This window comes from Pezoporus occidentalis, unplaced genomic scaffold (assembly GCF_034315485.1).
Source record: "Pezoporus occidentalis ecotype Australia unplaced genomic scaffold, CSIRO_AGI_Poc_V1 ctg172, whole genome shotgun sequence".
NCBI lineage: Eukaryota > Metazoa > Chordata > Aves > Psittaciformes > Psittacidae > Pezoporus > Pezoporus occidentalis.
In genome coordinates this window covers 10,707-31,796 of record NW_026913554.1, presented here as the reverse complement: position 1 = coordinate 31,796, position 21,090 = coordinate 10,707, and the positions used below count along the sequence as shown (strand labels likewise).

Genomic DNA, 21,090 nt, shown 5'->3' with positions numbered 1-21,090 from the left:
AATATGATGGACAGTGGTTTAGCAGCTTCATTTGTCAGCTCCTTCAGGACCCGCATATGGATGGGTCCCATGGTCTCATGCACGTTCAGGTTCTTAAGATGATCTTGAACCTGATTCTGCCCTACAGTGGGTCTAAGGTCTTCATTCTCACAGTCCCTGCATCTGCCTTCCAAGACTTGAGTGCATGGTAAGAGAACTTGCTAGTGAAGACCAAGGCAAAGAAACTCAGCCTTCTCCAAATCCAGGGATCTCTCATTTCCTTCTGGAGAGGGTCCGCATTATCCCTAGTCTGTCTTTTGTTAGCAATACACCTGTAGAATCCTTTGCTGTTGTTACACTTAGATCTCCTCCCCCACATCCCCATAAAATGAAACTATTCTTTATATCTTAGTCTAGTAGCTGTTCCAGCTCAGGATGTTCTTATTCTGTGACATTTGTGATGATCTTTTACAAAGATTGCTCCTTACTTTCTTAAATACTAATTCAGAATCTAATGTTTCCAGTATAGATTTAGACCCAGATAAAGACCAAAAAGCTTGATCTGCGGTACAAAAGAAAGCTGATTTTCTTAGTAATTAAGGTAACAGTAATTTAAATCTGTAGTGATGATAAAGGAAATTTTGTAAAATCAAATAAACAAAAATACCCACAGCAATAACTCCAAAATGAGCAAAATTAGTAAAAGTTACAACCTAATATAAAAGTAATGATATAAAAAAAATACTCTATTCCGCCTTCTGGTTAATATGTGCTTAGAGACTCAAAAGTGCTTGTGTAAAAGTTGGAAAAGAGTATCAAAATTCTCATTGAAGAAATGAGAAGTAGAAAGCAAAATACAAACTAAATATATTAAAAAACCTGACAGCACAGATACTGTGGAATATTTCCTAAATCCAGTAGGAGATATCAAAACATTAAAACTTCAGAAGAAAAGATTATAGAACTTGGAATACAAATAAAGAAAAAAAAGGTTAATAAACAGCGTGAAAATAATCAGAAACTGCAGTAATTCAAAAAAAAAATCAGTCGATACAAGAAAACAAGATACACATGTATGTAGAGAAATTGGTTTATACAAATCCAAGAAGGGGGGAAAAGCTTTCCAATAGTTACGGACATGCACGTCGTTGGGATTTTTCGTACCGGGGGAGGTAGTGTAATAACGAGTAACAGCATTCGATACTCCAATCACGAGCTGTGACATAAACAAAAAAAAAAAAAAAGACGGGAGCCACGCCCCTGCTCTCCACAGTCCCCAACGAGGTCGGATCTCAGAGTATAAGAGAGCGGCGCCGGCGGGCTGTTCCTGCGTGTGGTTTTCAGCTCTTAAGTGGGTGTAATGTCTGGTAGAGGCAAAGGCGGGAAGGGGCTCGGCAAGGGTGGCGCTAAGCGCCACCGAAAGGTGCTGCGTGACAACATCCAGGGCATCACTAAGCCGGCCATCCGGCGACTGGCCCGGCGTGGCGGTGTGAAGCGCATTTCGGGGCTCATCTACGAGGAGACGCGCGGCGTATTGAAAGTCTTTCTGGAGAACGTAATCCGCGACGCTGTCACCTACACGGAGCATGCCAAGAGGAAGACGGTGACCGCGATGGACGTGGTGTATGCTTTGAAGCGCCAGGGTCGCACCCTCTATGGCTTTGGCGGCTAAAGCTTTCATTTTCCAGAACATTTTACAAACCGAATTCAAAGGCTCTTTTAAGAGCCACCCACTTAAACTGGAAAAGAGCTGTGTTGCTTCAAAGATGGTGAATTGAAAGGCAATGTTCTTATGCTTTGTTTCTGTTGCTAAATGTATTTTTCACTAGTTAATTGTTAATGCAAGTAGCTCTGAGTGTAAGCACTTGAAAATTAACAATATGTTTTGCCATTACTTTTGGGGCTCTTAATTTAGAGAATTAGCAAATATGCGAATTGATTTTAGTAGTAGCAGCTTATTTGGAAGAAATTTTGCCTTTTTTTTTTTTTTTGTAAAAACAGCAAACAGTCTAAAATTGCGCTCCCATTTCGAGCTGGTGAGCTGGCCTAGTGCAGAGGCAGGTCTGCATTGCCTCGCGGGTATCTCGCGGTCCTGTGTGGTGGTCTTTTTTTTTTGCTAAGTAAACAGCATCAGCGGTAGATACTTGCTGTATTTAAACAGCTAATAACTGTAATGGTGCTTGGTACATGAAAAGGTATGGATGCCAGAGCGGAGGTGCCACATCTGCTTTGCCCCCTGAACCCTATCCTAATAAAATTTTAAATAATAAATTCTGTCTTTTTATTTTTATTTTTTTTTTTTTTTTTAGGGAGTTGTCTGTTATTGTGGCAGGTGTCTCTGTCAGTGTCAGAGGGATTGGAACTATATGATATGATGATTCTGTGACTACATTCTTTCTATGACTGGTGTGTTTGAAATTCGGGAAGCTGCTCCATGCAACCCTGGGCTGTTCTCCAAGCCCCACGTCAGCACCAGCCCTCCTAGATCCAGAAGCCCGTCTCTGCTCAGTCCTCAAGAATAATGCTCCTAGGTAGGGAAAACCAGCAAGAATATGCAGCAGAGAAACCAGAAAGCTGATGGACTAGAAATCATGCATTCCAGTGAGCAACAGCCCGGAAATGCTTCATGTGCTGAAAGAAATTCAGAAGTTGTGGAATGCACTGTTCCTTGCATTAGTGCATTTCACGTGCAGTTTCTCTCAGTCCAAGAGTATTTACCATATGAGGTAAAGTAGTACTTTTTACTATGTGTAAACTAAAATTACAATATTTTAAAAAAGAAAAAAAAAAAGGGGGGGGGGGGGGGGGGGGGGAAACCACAAAGAATCAAACCACAAAACAGCCTCCACACATACATACACACCCTGGAAAGAAAGGGTGTTTTTGAAGCATCAAAAAAGCCAAAAAAATACTGCTGTCAAGATCCCTATTGAGGAGAGCCTGTACAACAACTATTTTTTTAAAGCTTAAGTTCTGGTGCATTTAGAAGAAAATTAAGATTAATCTTCTGTTGACTCAAAGCAGCGTAATTTAAGATTAAGCATTTACGTTTGGATAGATTTTCTCTAAATGGTTTAATTTGTGAGACAAGTATTGAAAAAAATACTATAAGAAACAGACACGAGGGAGAACAATAGCTACAAGTCAAAGGCGGCGGGAGGGCGAGAGCCGGGGGGAGGTTGCAGAATAGGCGCGCTTTCCAGGCGGGCTTTTCGAATTTTAAAAGATCCAGTAGTAACGGTGCATTGCCTGTCCGACCAGCCAATCAGAGAAGGGAACATGCTATAAATACGCCCCGGCAGCCCTGTACCTTCATTCGGCGTTAGCGGTGTGGATAAGCTCTTTTAGTGTTTTAGTGTTATGGCGCGGACGAAGCAGACTGCGCGCAAATCAACCGGCGGGAAGGCGCCCCGCAAGCAGCTGGCTACCAAGGCGGCCCGCAAGAGCGCGCCCGCCACGGGCGGCGTGAAGAAGCCGCACCGGTACCGTCCCGGCACGGTGGCGCTGCGCGAGATCCGGCGCTACCAGAAGTCGACGGAGCTGCTGATCCGCAAGCTGCCCTTCCAGCGCCTGGTGCGCGAGATCGCGCAGGACTTCAAGACCGACCTGCGCTTCCAGAGCTCGGCCGTGATGGCGCTGCAGGAGGCGAGCGAGGCTTACCTGGTGGGGCTTTTCGAGGACACCAACCTGTGTGCTATCCACGCCAAGCGCGTCACCATCATGCCCAAGGATATCCAGCTGGCGCGGCGCATCCGCGGCGAGCGCGCCTAAAGTTTCACATTCTCTTGTGATCGTGACCCTTTCTCACACCCTAAAGGCTCTTTTAAGAGCCACCACCACATGACACAGAAGAGCTGTGACATGGCTTTAATTAATGTCTTGGGCGCACTTTATCACTCTAAAGTTCTGTTGTTGGGGGGGGGGGGGGGCGGGGTTGTTTGGGTTGTGTTTTGTGCGGTGGGCTGTTTGGTTTTTTTGTTTTTTTTTTTGTTTTTTGTTTTTTTGTGCGGTGGGGTTTTTAGTCTATTCAGCTCGTATTCCCCCACTTCTCCATGGTCAGCTGATTACCGTAATTCAGGTATTTGAGCATCAGGAAGTCTGCAGGAAGTTTCATAGGGTGTTTCAGAAAAAAATACACAGGAAGTAAGCCAAGGTAGATGCAAGAAATAATCATAGCATAAAGATGTAGGTATAAACGCATATATTCGTAGATTACATATATTTCCCCCTCTACTCCATTCTTGCTAGACCAAATTTGGAGTACTGCATTCAGCTCTGGGGCCTTCAGCACTATGAAGACAGGCCGAGAGAATTGGCATTGTTAAGGCTGGATAAAAGAAAGCTCTGGGGAGACCTTAGAGCAGCTTCTAGTATGTAAAGGAGCGAACAAGAAAGCTGGGGAGGGACTTCTTACAAGGACATGTAGTCACAGGACAAGGAGCAATATCTTCAAATTGAAAGAGAAGAGATTTAGCTTAGACATTAGGGGAAAAAAATGTTCACTATGACGGTGGTGAGACACTGGCACAGGTTGCCCAGAGAAGCTGCGGCTGCTCCATCCCTGGCAGCATTCAAGGCCAGGTTGGACAGGATGTGGAGGAACCCGATCCAGTGGAAGGTGTCTCTGCCTATGGCAGGGGGCTGGAACTGGAAGAACTTTAAGGTCTCTTCCAACCCAAACTGTTCTAGGATTCTATAATATATATACATGTATTCTATATGTTCTAAAAGAACATATACATGATTTTTCTTCACTCGCAAATTCTAATTCTTTTCAGTATCTGTTCACCTTTTTTTCTATTGCAGTCCTCTCTGTTCAGCATCACCTGGCTTTCTCCACATGGCTGTATTTTATGTGGTGCCAACAACGTGACAAATAAAATGAAAAAAACCTAGTTCAACTAGACGACTGTTGTAGCTCCCAACTAAAATTCTCTATTCATCTCTTTGTGCATCGCCGCTTGCAGAGTAAGGAGTATCAAACTTATAAAGTTGAAAGCAGAACTGCCCCTGGCATAATATCATAGACTGTTCTTATAGGTCTGATTTGAAAGGAATTATATTATTATGATTTAGAAATTAACTGTTTGTCTCTAACACTTCAGTAGGCTCCACCCTGGTTCTAATTGTTGTTATACATTGGCAGTGTATTAGTAACTGAAATTAAGTTTGTTTCTAGGCACCCCCTTGAGTTTAGCAAAGGCAAATGGCTAAAACTTCAGACTTGTTACAATTGTAACTAAAGTAAGAGGGAGTTCACAGAACTCCCACACAACAAAAAAAAAAAAAAAAAAAAAGAACATACTGGAGCAGGCAAACATCTGCTTATAATGCAGAGAGGCTGTGTAAGGAGCCCTCACTGATACCAGACTCCAAATCTGCTCTCAAAAGAGAATGAGAAAATGATTCAACATAAACGATGACTAGGTAATAGCTTGTCTTTTTTTCCCAGGTCTTTCATCAGTGCTGCCTAGTAGAATAGCTAAGAAGGACTGGGGTAGGATCTCAGTGTTAACAAGGTGGTTAAAAGTAAGACAAAATTCTTTTTTTTTTTTGTTATTTTCTGGTTAACATTAAATATGTTCTTGGACAACTAAAACAGTGAAAAATCAAGGTTTGAGATTATGCTTTTCTTATCTGACTTTTAATAGACACAGAAGTTGTATGGCCTGTTGGAAGGTTTTCTTCAGTCCCCTGGCTGTAAATGAAAAGCCCTTTCTCACACCATGCTGCCTTTCAAGAGAAGAAGAAATCTCAATCATGCTGTAGCATAAAGCTTCAATTAAAAAAGCCAATATTTTCTTTCTGTATCATTTACCTTTCTTTCATTCTATTTCATTTCAAACTCAGAAAAGTTTTTAATTCACATGCAAATAACCTGATGTGAAATCTTAAAGAAACCCTGACCCAACCATAACGATGTACATTCTATTTCAAAAACACAAAATTAAAAAGACCAGCTCCTCTGTTAACTGGAGACTGCACAGCTATTTCACTCCTTACTTGGTAACACAGGTGGGGAGAAGCTGGTAAGGTGTTTCCCAAAATAATAGGGGAAACAACAGCTACTCTCCATTAATGAATCTGAGGCCCAAGTTTTTAACTATTTTAAGGCTCAGGCTCTTGTTAGACTGGTTACTCCTATGTATGCAATAGTAACAATCTGAGCAAAAGTAGGTCTTTATAAGGAAGAATGTATGCTACCTAAATATATCCTGCAAGCATCCTAGAAATCTGACTGCAAAAATCATAGAATGGTTTTGGTTTCCACTAAAAGAACATATAGGATTTTAGAGCGGCTTACGTTGGAAAGGGCCTTACAGATAATCCAGTTCCAGAGACACCTTCCACTAGAGAAGGTGAATCTAAGAACTCTGCATGTTTTCTGACTGCATAAAATCTAGACACTACTACCTGAGGAAGTTTAACAAGTATGTACATGCCTTATTGGAAAAAACAATTTTCCACTCCAAGATTTTATAAATCTCTTGCAAAAAACACTTTCCTCCCAACCACCACCACTCCCCCTCTTCCTCTAGGAAACATATAACCTTATTTTTCCTCAGTCATGTCCCTACTTTGCACCTCCCTTAGAGCTGTTGAGTCCAGTCAGGGACATAAACATCCCAGCCAGAAACCAGATATTCTCTGCTCACTATCCTTAAACAAATATAGGCCTCAGCCTGTCCACTCCAGCTTCAGTGTCTCCATATCTACTGGTGTTCATAAAGTTCCTGTCACTCCCCTTCAGTTTTTGCAAAACACCCCAAGACATTGCAATCTTGTGGGCTTTACAAAAGATGATTCTATAGACAAACGTTTAAGCAATAAATAAGGGAGAAGGAAAAGAAACAAACCAACCACACACAAAAATACCCAACCAAATCAAAATTCCCCCCGAAAACCCCAACCAAAAAAAACACCACAAAAAATACCCTCCCCCCGGCCCCCCAAAATGAAAAAACAAGCCATAAAATATTACAGACTAGATAAACGTTGACTTACTCTAAAGCACCTTTTTTAAAAAGCAGTGCCACAGCTTCTTTCAGTGTTCTTGGAGTGGCTCTTAAAAGAGCCTTTGGGTCAGTATCAGCTGCTTGGTGTCAGCTGAAGGCCAGAGGGGCTGCGGCAGAAAGCTCAGGCGCGCTCGCCGCGGATGCGCCGCGCCAGCTGGATATCCTTGGGCATGATGGTGACGCGCTTGGCGTGGATGGCACACAGGTTGGTGTCCTCGAAGAGCCCCACCAGGTAAGCCTCGCTCGCCTCCTGCAGCGCCATCACGGCCGAGCTCTGGAAGCGCAGATCGGTCTTGAAGTCCTGCGCGATCTCGCGCACCAGGCGCTGGAAGGGCAGCTTGCGGATCAGCAGCTCCGTCGACTTCTGGTAGCGCCGGATCTCGCGCAGCGCCACCGTGCCGGGACGGTACCGGTGCGGCTTCTTCACGCCGCCCGTGGCGGGCGCGCTCTTGCGGGCCGCCTTGGTAGCCAGCTGCTTGCGGGGCGCCTTCCCGCCGGTTGATTTGCGCGCAGTCTGCTTCGTACGAGCCATAACACCTTCCCTCCTATCTCCCTCGTAGAACAAGCACAAATGAATAAAACGAGCCCCCAATGCTGACATTTATAGACCTATCCCGTCTTTGATTGGACGCCTGGAAGCTCGATTTCATTGGCTACTGTGTAATCCTAGCCTGGGCCCAAGGAAGCTGAGTTCGTTCAGTGCTCCCCGCACAGCCATTCAGCTGCACCCTCACCACGATTCCACTCAAGAGTCCAGACTCCCTCGGTGGGACTCCAAAGCTTTCGGGGGGCAGGTACTGCAGGCACAGAGGTCTCATGCCTTCTGCTTTTCGGGCTTTCTCTCTCCGCCAGGTTCCGGGTAGGTTAAAAGCCATATAGACGCTCAAATTCAGAATTTGCCCATAATAGTGCTTTTTTTTTTTTTCCTTTTTTTTTTTTTTTTTGTAATGCAGGGCTGTAGCAAGTGTGTAATGGCCTGTAACAATCGAGATGTAACTTTTAAGCTACTTTTTTTGTTGGTGTATTTTCTCTAGGAAATTCGGCAGGAGATATCTTAGGTAAAATTGTGATTTTGACAACACTTAGAAAACTTATTTGGGAAATTGAGGCCTTTACAAGGGAATACGGACTTAGGGTATTATTTAATTTGCCTCTACTCTTTAAGGCTGCAAGAAAACCGGAAGTGACCATGAATATTTATTGATCATAATTTTTTGTGGATCACAAACATTTGGTCAATGACAGCAGCGGTTTATATATGAACATGAAATCTGGTTTTCTTCAGCTTTTGTTTGTTTGCTTTTTCACCAGCGATGAAGGAAATAGAACACTAATACTTTAGTAACACAAACTGGATGAGAGCATTTTTTGGGTCATGAGAACGATAAAAGCTCCTGCACGGGACTTTTTACTTATTTTATTGAAATGCATTGTCGAGGACATAATTTTTGTTCAAGGTTCACCCCCCCACCCCCAAATAATTTTGAAAATTTCGGTTTACTCCTGAAATAGCTTTAAAGAAATCAGTGACAAGAAACTAAAGACAGGTTATAACAAAAAATCATTTATTTGAATCATCAGAAAGTAAAGGTTCATCTTGGAGCAACTTTCATGTTTATTCCCCAGGTGATAAATTGTTTTCCCCTTCTTCCTTGCAGTGATTATCTACTTTCAATTAAATGAAAATTTTAAAGTACAACACACTGAGCAATATTCCAACTAATTCAATATTCAAGCATATTGAGCTTTGATTAAAAAAGGCACTTAGAAGTGATTATTCTTGGGGTATAACATCCATAATGGAATGTAACAGTAAAGCAAATAAACCTCCTCACACAACCAAGACAACTTTGCCAGGAACAGCAAAATTAGATGACAGAAGCCATACCAAACCTACCAAATGCTTCTGATTATCTCTTCACGGAAAACAGTGTCACAGTCCTTCTCACGAAAACATGAGGGGCTTTTAAAAGAGCTTTTGAACTCGGTTCGTAAAATGTTCTGGAAACGGAAGGCTTTAACCGCCGAAGCCGTAGAGGGTGCGCCCCTGGCGTTTCAGAGCATAAACGACATCCATGGCGGTCACCGTCTTTCTCTTGGCGTGCTCCGTGTAGGTGACAGCGTCGCGGATCACGTTCTCCAGAAAGACCTTCAACACACCGCGAGTCTCTTCGTAGATGAGCCCCGAGATGCGCTTCACACCGCCACGCCGAGCCAGGCGCCGGATGGCCGGCTTAGTGATGCCCTGGATGTTGTCACGCAGCACTTTCCGGTGGCGCTTAGCACCACCCTTGCCGAGCCCCTTCCCGCCTTTGCCTCTGCCAGACATACTCACCGCAGACCCTGCTGCCAGATAAAGGAAGCAGTTGTGAGAACCGCCTGCCGCCTATGCTGAGATCCGACCTGGTTGAAAACTGCGGTGAGGAGGAGCGGAGCCTGGAGCTCCCAAGATTTACCCCCTCTCCCCATCTGGCACTGTACTGGCCGAAAAAGGCGGGCTTCCCGTGAGCTCCCCTTCTTGCTGTAGAAGTACTTCTGTGTTTCTGCTCTTTTTCGGTACACCCGTTTGTTTTTTTCGATAGAGAGAAAGCAAAGACGTTGGGTCTGTGTCTAATAGTTTACATGAGCGTTTTTTTGGTGTGGATAGTTGTTTTTTTGGTCTGTGTTTTTGTTGGTTTTTTTTTTGTAAACTGTTGGTGATCATAATCATTTAGAAGTAAAACCTCGATCATAAAAAGGTGTCCCAGTTACTGAATCATTTCAATAAATTACTCTTTGATTTTTCACTGTGATTGTTTGTTTTGGGTGGGGGTGTTTTTTTTTGTTTGTTTTTCTTTTTGTTTGAGATATTTTTGTTGTTGATTTAGGTTGGATTTGGTTTGGTTTTGGTTTTGTTCTTTTTTTTTCAAAAAATGGGTATGTTATGTATTGCAGTTTCGCCTGGTTGCATCATTTCTCGTGTGTGACTTTAAAACTTTAAACTTTTTTTAAAATTATTTTTAATGAAGCATCTTGCAGCAAAATCCATCCAATTGTCTTTCTGCAAAATTCTATCCTTTCTAAATATTGTTCTCACTTCCATTTCCCTCCCTTTCTGAATTTTTTCTCAAGTAGAGTTTAGGTGTTAAGGTACACTAATGGGGAGTTTAACCGTTACGTGCTCTACTTTAATTCTTTTTAAGGTAAACTGGTTCTTTTGGAGTAATACTTTTACTGCACTTTCCATTCTTGTGGTGGTGGACACAGAGTAGCTTTTTTAGTCACTAAAAAATTAAACATGTAAAAAGGAAGGCGGTTTTGTCATTCGGTGGGAAGGTATTAAACTCTGGGTTTGCTTCTTGGGGGATAAAAGTCTTTTGAGGTAGTACTGTTGAAAACAAGAAACAGTACTTAATAAAAAATCATTCGATAGCTGGCTTTCGACCTGAAATGATCGGGGTGAAAAGTTTCCAGTACTTTTGCTGCCCCCTCATGGACGTTGGTGGTGGCTTTTTTGTTTCCTTCTTTTTTTCTTTTTTTTTTTTTTTTTTTTTTTTTTTTTTTTTGGGCCGTTGGAAGCTGAGCTGCTTTTTGTTATGTGTCCTTCCATAAAGATACAACATAAGATTAATCAACAATCAATCAATACCTTGTCATAGGTCACAGATGCATATTGCATCTGCTAGCAGAGCTATCACTGTTCCAGTGGCCCTTTATTGGCAAGAGAAAATGATGTAGCCTAGAATGTTGCTCATGCACAGTCTTTTCAGCATAGGCCCAATGGAAATCCACTGGGGCAAAACAAGAACCAGGACTGAAGGAGACGTCCTAAAGGCTCAAACCAGCACAAATGTCCTGTTCCACATGGAACTTGACAGTATCCTGGATTGGGCTATGGCGAGAATTCTGGAGTACAGTGGGGATGCAAAGGCTAAGTTCATGGTGTTCCCTTTCCTAAGGCCACTTTCCTCCTTCGGGGGGGGCGGGGGGGGAAGTTCAGGGACCATAACTGTACTGCTGTGCAAGACCAGGCTTCTGTGAGAAGCTGTGCACTCTGTAGTCAGGTCCTCTGTTATTTACAGGAGATTTCAAGAGTAAAGTAGCTGTATCCTCACCAGGATGTTGCTAACAGGGTAGTTTAGCACCACCTGCTGCAGGGCTCTATGAACCCACCCTGCTGTGAAAATCCAGTTCTTCAGTCTGTTCAGTCCTTGATAATTTGACCATATTACAGGCCCCACTGGAAGTTATTACGATTTGCAGATCCCTGCTATAAGGTTATGTCGTGGTTTAAACCCAGTCAGGTAATTCGTTCACTCACTTCCCCCCCCTTTTCTTTCCCTCCCCCTGCTCTCGGAGGGACGGAGAGGAGAATCGAAAAGAATGCAACTCCCACGGGTTGAGATAAGAACAGTTTAGTAACTAAGGTATAACACAAATCACTACTGCTACCATCAGCTAAAACAATGATAATAATGATAAAGGAAATAACAAGGGAAGAGAATACATCATCTCACCACCAGCCGACCGATAACTCGCCCCCCCAGCCCGACCAAGCTCTGACCGATACCTCCTCCAACCCTGCAGTCTCCCAGCCCTTCCGGCTAACTCCCAGTTACATCCTGGGCATGACGTGCTGTGGTATGGAATACCTCTTTGGTCAGTTTGGGTCAGGTGTCCTGTCTCTGCTTCCTCCTGGCTTCCCCTCCTCCCTGGCAGAGCATGAGGCTCACAAAGTCCTTGGCCAAACCAAAACATCCTTGTTATCAGCTCTGTTCCCGAGCCGAAAGTCAAAACACTGCACTGCACCAGCTACCAAGAAGGAGAAACATGACTGCTACTGCTGAACCCAGGACAGGTTAATGGCCAATCCTGAGCTTCCCCAAATCACCTCCCCATTCAGTCCCTGATAAGTTGTGCCACTCTGGAATGCTGAGGTTTTGTTTCTGCTTTTAACTTTATTTATTATTTTCCATGGGATAAAAAAAAAGTTACAGCTTCATACTATAACCCTGCTCCATACTGAGCTACTTCTGCCCAGGAATCAGTGGCCACATATATTTCCCCCATCTCTTTTTGCCTATCTCCATGCATCTTCATGTTGGAACCCATATGGAAAGGCTTTTTTTAAAAAAACTAAGAAGATAAATACTTGTTCGTAACACTGTTTTTCTACTCCCGACAGAAATTCATCTAATAAAGTGAAGCAAGGTTGGAGCCTATTTCCCTGTCTTCTTCCCTCCTAGCTGATTCTAAATTATACACCAAATTTCATCTGGTCTACCAGATCTGTCTTTTAAAATTAAACTGTGCCTTGATATGGAAACTCAATATCCGGAAAGTTGCTGAGTTTCATAGAGTCATTTGCACTGACAGGGATGTTCAAAGATTGTGTAGACTGTGAGTAGGGACATCCTTCACTAGATCAAGTGAAAGCCTCATCCAACCTAATTTTGAACATTTCCATGGACAAGGCATCCACAGCTTCCCTGGGCAGCCTGTTCCAGTGTGTTCCACCACACTCATCATCAAAAATTTCTTCTGTGTGTTCAATCCAAATCTACCCTCTTTCAGTTTAAAACTATTGTCCTTTGCCCTGTCAGTACAGATCATGTTGAAGTCTTATAGGCTCTGAAAGACCACAATAAGGTGTCTGTAGCCTTTGCTTCTTCAGTCTGAAAAATCCCAACTCTCTCAATCTGTCTTCATAGGAAAGGCGTTCGAGCCCTCTGACCATTTTTGTGGCCCTCCTCTGGACCTGCTCCAACAGATCCATATCTTGTACTGGGGCCTCCAGAGCGTGATGCAGTACTCAAGGTGGGGTCTCATGAGAGTGAAGAAGAGTTTTACCTCCCTTGACTTACTGGCCCTTCATGGAGTTCATAAGGGCCCACTCCTTAAGGCTGTCAACATTCTTCCCTCTAGCGAATCAACTGCACTGCACTACTCAGCTTGGTGTCATATGCGGAGTTGCTGAGCATGTACTCAAGCCCACTACCTATAGCACTGATACAGTACCTGTCCCAGTATGGACCCCTGAGGGACATGACTCATTACTGGTTTCTTTCACTTATTACTGGCTTTTGTTTGGACACTGAGCCATTGGCTGTAACTTTTTGGGTACAGCTATTCAGCCAATTCCTCACCCATTTAACAACTTATCCATCAAATACATACTTCTTCAGTTTGGAGGTTAGAACATACCTCTATGATACCTCATAGTGAAGCCATGTTTACTGTCTCTAATGACCTCCCTGTCTTCCATATGTTTTGACCTAACTTCTGGGAGTATCTGTTCAATGATCTTACTAGGCCCTCAGGTGAGACTGACTGGTCTGCAGGTCACAGGGTCTTTATTATCCTTATAAAAATGTCTGTGATATTTCCTTTTATCCAGTTTCTGGGAACTTCACCTGAATTCAATGACTTTTCAAATATGATGAAGAATGGCTTAGCAACTGCATCTGCCAATTCCCTCAGGACCCTGGTATTCATCTCATTAGGCCCTATAGAATTGTGTGCATGTTCATATTCTTCAAATGGTCTCAAATCTGATCTTTTACAATGGAAGCGAGTTTGTATCCACAACCCCTGCCTTGAGGTTCAGAGACTTGAGAGATGTGGGAATGGTGATTGCCAATGAAAACTGAGGAAAAAAATAAAAAAGAAAAAACCTAAACAATCCCATAAGTTGAGTACCTCAACCTTTTCCATATCAGTTGTCACTAGTTCTCCTGTCATATTTATCTGTGGGGAGAGACACACATTGTCTTTAATCTTCCTTTTCTGAGGAAAAAAAAAAAGAAAAAAAAATATCTTTACTGCACTTGTGTGACACGCATTTCCTACCCAGGTAGCTAAGATTCTGGGGATAGTTTTCATATGGAATACTTAGTCAGCTTTTCTTTGGCACTGGAGAAGAGAAAATATGTCAGAAATATACCCTGGTTTAATGAAAGAAGTCACCTGCTTCCTGAAGAATGCACATACTCACCAGATCTGGTCCTGATATGAGAGAAATGCTATTGATAGCAAAGCGTTCTCTCTGACAGAAGAGAAAAAAAAAAAAAATTAAAGAGTTAAGAACCAAGTGGCCAAACACAGTTAACCAGGGAATGGGCACAAAGTTCTGTTATTAGGACAGCAAACCTACAGCACACGAAACAGAGAGGCAGGGAAGAAGTGCCTAAGCACTGCAGTGGCAACCGTAATGTGCATTTTTAATAGGGCAGTTACATGCAACTGATCATAACTATGCACTATGCAGACCCAGTACATACACCCTTGGTTTACTAGCACACACTGGTGCTAATGAAAAGAAAGAACAACAGAAACTTTTTTCTTTTTTTTTTATCTTTGATGCATGTCCCAACCTGTGCTTTGTTTATTTTTATTGTTTCATTGTTTGATAAGAACAATAATCCTCTTACTATTTTTTTACATTTTCTAGGTAGTAAAAAAGACATTTGTGGCAGGAAAACCCTGCTAAGTCAAAGGTTTCTAGGTGAAAAGTGATTCTGTACCTGAACTCAAGCTGGACCAAATCTGTACTGCCATGCAAGCAGTGGAAAACAGGCCTAGTAGTCATGATATTCATATTTGACTTGATATTCATAGTCGACTTGATACTCATAGTTGACTTGATATTCATGTTTGACTTGAAAGTTGTCCCCGCCTTCCTGTGTATGCACTATAGCTGTCTCCCTGCTCAGCTCCTTCCTTTTGAGATCCTGTAAACTTAGTCTTGAAATCTACGTATTTACATCTCTCTATTTACTCACCCCAGGATACTATGAAGGACTCTTTCTCTGCTTTATTCAGCTTAGGGAGCTCACTGCTGCTGAGGATGTGCAGCTGCATATCCCTATTTTAAACATCTCTTCACTTGAACTAGCATCATTCTGCCTTTTATCACAGACTAGCTTTTGATTTTCTCTAACAAATGCAGAAGCTTTTTTATAGCAGTAATGGAATAGTTTCACTTGAAATATAGCTTTGATGTTTTTAACAAGTGAGACTTTAAGAGAGACCTTTTTTATTTTTTTTCGAAGTCACATTGAGGCCATGCAGAATAAACTCTTATTCTCACATGGCAACAACTACAGTAAAAAGACACAGAGATACATAAAAAAACCCCACAGGAGTAACAGAGCCCATGACACAGAACAAACTGATAAAGGAATACATGTGCAGAAATTACTTGGTTTTGTGGTATTTTAACATGTGACTTATGCCACTGAAAAAAATTTGTTACCCTATAATAGAAAGATGTTTATCAGTAAAAAGTCATATACAATTTTTGAGGGTGATTTACCATTCTGAGGTCCCATTCAATAAACAGGGATGTGTATGATACAGTTTTGCCTATGCTACTGTAACTGGGTTTTGCCTTTTGGGGTTCAGCTGTAAAGAAATAAATTTAGTATGAATATTATGTTTCCTACAGCAGCAAACCAGCTCTTTGACCATACCCATCCAAAACGTACATGTGTGTTAGTGGAGAAGCTGCTGCTTGAACGTTCACACACTGTTTACGGGATTGCATACATACCACCCAAAACTCCTGGGACTGGAGCCCCTTTGCAATGGTTGACTCCAATAAGAAGAGGGGTGCTCCTTTTGACTCCTTGCTCACACACATGCTTGCTCTAGGGTGTGTTTCCTCCTCCTTCATGCTCAGCCCCAGGTCTCCCAAAGCAGTCTCAGTCATGGGATTCCAGGAGAAAATAATTTAACAATTATGTGGTACAGCGAAAGGAACAGCTTGAGCTTGGTGCCTCTGGAGAGGGACCCTGAACAGAAAAGCCCTTTGGTAATTATGATTTATGCACACACTCCTCATGCTTTTTTAGCCCAATGATGACTTTTTTTTGTCTGGGGTCTTCTAACACCTTATTGGATTCTTTCCCTGCCTTCACAGGGGCAGGCCATTAACTGTTCTTATTTTTATGAGTGGCAGCTTCTGCTGACAGTAGTAGCCTCCTTACCTTCTGGTTTGTGCTTCTTGCACCCTAGCCTGTTGGCAGTGCATGGGACACTAAAAAAGTCCCAGACCTAAGATAAACATTACTTGGCAACAACTAAAACATCACTATGTTAAAAACATTCTTCTCCCACTAAAGAGAAAACACAGCCCTGTACCAGCTTCTAGGAAAATTACTGAGAAAACTAACTTTATTCCAGCAAAAAGCATATTGAGGTGAAAGTCCACAGCTTACAGCATAAGGCTTCAGCAAATTAATCTGCTGATGCTGAGCAAGTAAAGCTAGACAAACAGCAAAATAAACCATACAATATTATAAATCTAAGTGTCTCAAAATATCTAAAATTTACTTATTTAAGGTAAATAACTAGTATCTCTCAACAATCCTCCCTTTGCTTTTATTAGTATTTCTGCTAATATGCTGAACAAACTTTGAAATCTTTCAAATTGTGAGATCCTTCTTAGTACATACATGGGTAACTATTGGTAAGAGGCACAAAATGACTGGACTTGACACCCATTCTTTTTAATTTTATACTTAGCCATGATGTATGGTTTGCTAGAGTAGACAGCTTCAGAAGGAGTGAAATATCCCCCTTCATTCTTTGTTGTTTTTCAGGAATTTGTTATTGAGCAACTGGTTTGGCTATCCACAACTTTTTTGATGTGAAATCAATTGTACCCAGTTTTCTTTTCCTAGTCCTTGAACAGCAAAATAGGAACACAGCAAAACAGTATATGGCACCTCCCATTTGAGTTCCAATTTTGCTTTTCAGGAAAACACTTTAATTAAGACTTGGTCTCCTGACTGCATATCATGCACTTATATTTCAGGTAGTATGGGCTGGCACCATTTGGTTTATCTCTTTTTATCTTGAAACACTTTCTGCATATATAAAATGTGTTGGGTCAACCATTCATCTCCATCCAAAGGCTGGTCTGACCCTGATATAGCAAAGTGCTTCCCAAAGAGAAGCTCTGCTGTTCTTGGTCCTACGGGTTGTCATGGAGCATTTTGAACATCCTGTAGAACTAAATTTAGTAATTGTGGCCATTTTAACTTAGTGTGTCAACATACATTCGCTATCTTTTCTTTTATTGTTCTGTTCATTCTTTCCACTTGTTCTGAAGACTGTGGATGATATGGTGTATGTAACATACTTTCTATTCTTAGTAATATGTATAGTTGGTTGATTGAATTTGCTGTAAAATGAGCACCTATATCCATCTGAACTGATTTTGGAACCCTATATCTAGGTATACTTTCTTTCAATCAAGTTTTTATTATTCCTCCTATGTCAGCTTTTCTTGTTGGGAAGGCTTCCACCCAGTCTGACAGTTGATCTACTATTACAAGCATATGATTGTACCCATTAGCAGAGGGCATATCTGTGCAGTGTACTTGCAGTTGCTGAAGAGAAGAGTCAGCACATGGTTGCCCCCCTAACTAAACTTGGCCTGGTACTCAAAAACTTTTGACAAGTCAGGCAGTCACTGGTGATTCTTTTTGCAGCAGCATAATTTTCTGATGCTTCCCATGCTTTCTATACCTGATTAACTATTGCCTCTCCTCCCCCATGAGTCATTTCATGGAACCATCAAGCCACAGTAATTATATATCTCTTTTGTAGTATTGGTTTCACTCCAATTGTCCATACTCCATCATCATCTTAGTTTGCTTCACATTTCTTCCACTTTCCTTCTGCTGAATAGTCTTTTTCATACACTGTTTTGGGGTCCATTAAATTTGGCCATTCACTTTTGTCTATTGCTGGAATTGCAACCATGCACTGTCTTAGAGCTGCTGTCCAAGGTCACTGCCTTTGCTGATTCCTGTAGTGTCCCTAAGTATGGGCTGGACAGTTCACGACAGCTAATTCTGACTTAACTATTTAGAACTTATTTATTTAAGTTAAATAGCTAATATATCCCGATATCCTACTAGTTCTAGTGGGCTGGAAAATCACAGTTGACCCACTCTGCTCAGGTCAGTGCACTTAGTTGGGTAAGAATTAGTGGGTGTGACCCCCAGCACCCTCTGCTTGTGGTGACTATGTGAATCTAGTAGGCACACTTCCATAACAAACAAGGCATGGGTATGTGAGCTCAAAAATAAGGGCTGTCAGGGTGAAGGGATATGGTCTGATAATTTAAAAAAAAAAAAAAAAACAGTGGGATGTGTATGCTGGTCTGTATCTTATACAGAGGAAGAGGTTATGAACCCAAACAAAGATTTAAGTCAGAGTCATCCTAAGATGCAATGCAGAGGAAGAGTAGAAACAGCGTTTCAGGAACAGTGTTTGAAAATAGAGGCTCTGCTTTGTATTTCCATTTTAATTCAGGGATTTAGGGCATGGACAGTCTCTGTGAAAGTAAGAATAACGGTGTAATCCAATCCTACCATTTCTTCTCCAAGTTGCAGGGACCCTGTTTCCAGGTAATCCCTTCAGATATACGAGTTTAACAGCTAGGGACTTTGTAACAAAGAACTTTATTGAAACTTGAGAGAGTAATTCCATTAAATGCCCAGTTCTTCTGCTTGTTGGGGAAGTAGTAGTACCAGCACCATAATTAAAGCAAGGAAATAGCTTCTCCCCCCACATTTCTTCCCCGTCTCCACGGAAGGAGAGTTCATTTGGAAAAAGAAGTAGCTGCAGGGTTGGGAGACACGTACAGCAGGCTCCGACCACTGCGGGTTCCTATCGCGCCCTGCGCTGCTTCGGACGAGGTCCCAGACCCGGCTGAGGACTGAACCCGGCAGCTCCGAGGAGCAAGGTGTTCAGCACCGGAGTCGAAGACCGGCGGACAGCACCAAGGAATGCTCAGAAGGCGGCTACAAAAAGCCGTGCCTCTCGGCCTCAGATCATCATTCGAATTCTAGGGGTAGGACGAGATTGCAAAGCGCACAACTGGGCTGAGGGCTTCCGCCCATGGTAAAAAGGGGAGGGAGGACGGAGGGCTGCGGGGGACCACGTACCCAGGAAGTTCATAAGCCTCTTCCGCCTACTGAAGAGCAAACAAAAAAAAAAAAGCGTGGCTTCTGTTTAACCCGAGAACTGCAGCGCAGCAGAAAACGCGGAAGATCGCGGCCAATCCCTGAGCAGCGCGGGCTTTTCGAAACCGGCAGAGCTGCGGGGAGGCGGGGGGAAGGGGGCAGGAAGGCTGCGCTTCCGAGCGCGGTTCTTCGTTCTCCGGCTGATCGGATAAACTACGGGGAGTCGCAGCAATCTCCCCCCACCCCAGAAGCCAGGAGAGCGTGAGCGCTGCCTAGTCTTCACGGGGACTTTTTGGGCTCGCAGGGGGGTTTTATGGGTTGAAACGGACTGTACCGCGGGAGGCTCCGCCAGCATCTGTGTAAGTTAGTGCCGTTTTCAGACCGACAAAACAAAAGCAGTGCCAAAAAAAAACGGAAATTAGTACCAATAGTGACAAAAGAAAGGTGTTTCAGCCCTTTTTAAGAAAGCTTGGGTGGCTCTTAAAAGAGCCGTTGGGTTTATCTGCAAAGCAGATGAGATTTTTTTCAGGATCATTTACTTCTTTTTGGGCGCCGCCCTTTTCGCCTTAGCCGCTTTTGGCTTGGCTGCCTTGGGCTTAGCTGCTTTGGGCTTCACCGCCTTCACCTTGGCTGGACTCTTCGCTGCTGTCGCCGCCTTCTTGGGCTTGGCAGCCTTAGTCACCTTTTTGGAGCTCTTGGCTGCCTTCTTGACTGCAGCAGCGGCCGCCTGCTTCTTAGCTTTCTTGGGGCTCTTCTTCGCTGTCACCGCTTTCTTGGGCTTCTTGGCAGCGCTGGCAGGCTTCTTGACTGCTGACTTTCTCGGTTTGGCTGCGGTCGCTCTCTTCTTGGGGGCTTTTTCTTTCACCTCTCCCGGCTTCTTGCTGAGGCGGAAAGAGCCGGAGGCACCGGTGCCCTTGGTCTGCACCAGGGTACCTTTGTTGACGAGGCTCTTCAGCCCCAGCTTGATGCGGCTGTTGCTCTTCTCTACATCGTAGCCGCCGGCGGCCAGCGCCTTCTTGAGCGCGGCGAGGGAGAGCCCCTTGCGTTCCTTGGAGGCGGACACAGCCTTAGTGATCAGCTCGGTGACGCTGGGGCCCGCGGGCTTCCGGGCTTTGGAGCCGCCCGCCGCCTTCTTCGGCTTCTTGGCAGCCGTAGCCTTGGCCGGGGCCGGAGCGACAGCAGGGGCCGCATCGGGCGCGGCAACAGGGGCGACCTCAGACATGGTTACTTCGGCAAATTCAGGGGGAACAATAGCGATGCCGGCGTCGCCACCCCTTTTTATAGTGACTCCCGCGCGCTGATTGGTGGGGTTTGAACTGCCCGGCCGCCCGCCGCCGAGCCAGTTGTGTTTCTTCCCTGTCAAAAAGGGGCTTTTTCCTCACGAAATTTAGTGCCGAGGCACCCCATTTCTTTCCGGACGGGAAGGGGAGAGTCTGTCCTACGATCTAATACAGTTTCCCTTTGGAAGGAGCAGAAATGAGGGAAAAACGAGCCCTGAAACTCCGAGGCGTGGAGCCGCTGAGACCTCCGGAGGGAGAAACTTTCGGATTATCTTTTAAATTAAAATTATACCATAGACTAAATGGGCACAGCAGAAGTGAAATCTTGTGCTTTAGAAGGTCTTCTCCAGATAAGGGCGAATACCAGAATGGTTTGAAGGGCTGGTCTCAGAGTAAATTGATATTAAAGCTGAGGAAGTAACACAGTTTCACCCCGTGGTCCCGGACATGCAGAACTGCTTCACTCTGCCGAGTCGCATCCCTCCGAATCCCATCACCCCTCTCAAAGCCCTTTCTGTAACCACGGTGCCTTGGTTAATGCCTTTTGGGGACGCGTTTGTGCTTTAGCAGAGTGTCTGAAGCCGGTGTTACTTTACCTCTGCTTCTGTATTTCAGTGGCACAAAACCCAACGTGCCCCTCTGAAGGCTGATGTTCTAGCATCACTCTTTCCATACAACCTTAACAAAGCCTCTTTCGTTTGTTAAATTAGAAGTCATATAGTTTCAATGACGATATATTTGGGTTTAATCTTGAAGTGTATAAAAAGCACTTCTCATTGCATTGTGATTTCTTAAAATTGATCAGGAAATAGAATCTGATATTTGAACAGGCCATGGAGTTAATGCTGACAATTCGAT

The 21,090-nt window shown here is 43.5% G+C and overlaps 4 protein-coding genes across 4 annotated transcripts; 1 reads left to right on the top strand and 3 right to left on the bottom strand.

Moving 5' to 3' along the window:
• Positions 1–1,339: 1,339 nt before the first annotated feature.
• Positions 1,340–3,815, top strand: LOC134161300 (histone H3-like). Its single transcript, XM_062613983.1, has 2 exons — positions 1,340–1,648; positions 3,328–3,815. Exons 1-2 carry the CDS (start codon positions 1,340–1,342, stop codon positions 3,748–3,750), a joined length of 732 nt encoding a protein of 243 aa, XP_062469967.1. The 3' UTR covers positions 3,751–3,815.
• A 3,197-nt stretch (positions 3,816–7,012) lies between these two features.
• LOC134161317 (histone H3) lies at positions 7,013–7,531 on the bottom strand. Its single transcript, XM_062614007.1, has one exon. It carries the CDS (start codon positions 7,525–7,527, stop codon positions 7,117–7,119), a length of 411 nt encoding a protein of 136 aa, XP_062469991.1. The 5' UTR covers positions 7,528–7,531; the 3' UTR covers positions 7,013–7,116.
• Positions 7,532–9,006: 1,475 nt separating this feature from the next.
• Positions 9,007–9,347, bottom strand: LOC134161326 (histone H4). Its single transcript, XM_062614018.1, has one exon. The coding sequence runs from the start codon at positions 9,322–9,324 to the stop codon at positions 9,013–9,015; it is 312 nt and encodes a 103-aa protein (XP_062470002.1). The 5' UTR covers positions 9,325–9,347; the 3' UTR covers positions 9,007–9,012.
• A 10,074-nt stretch (positions 9,348–19,421) lies between these two features.
• LOC134161286 (histone H1.11L-like) lies at positions 19,422–20,188 on the bottom strand. Its single transcript, XM_062613974.1, has one exon. It carries the CDS (start codon positions 20,172–20,174, stop codon positions 19,488–19,490), a length of 687 nt encoding a protein of 228 aa, XP_062469958.1. The 5' UTR covers positions 20,175–20,188; the 3' UTR covers positions 19,422–19,487.
• Positions 20,189–21,090: the final 902 nt, after the last annotated feature.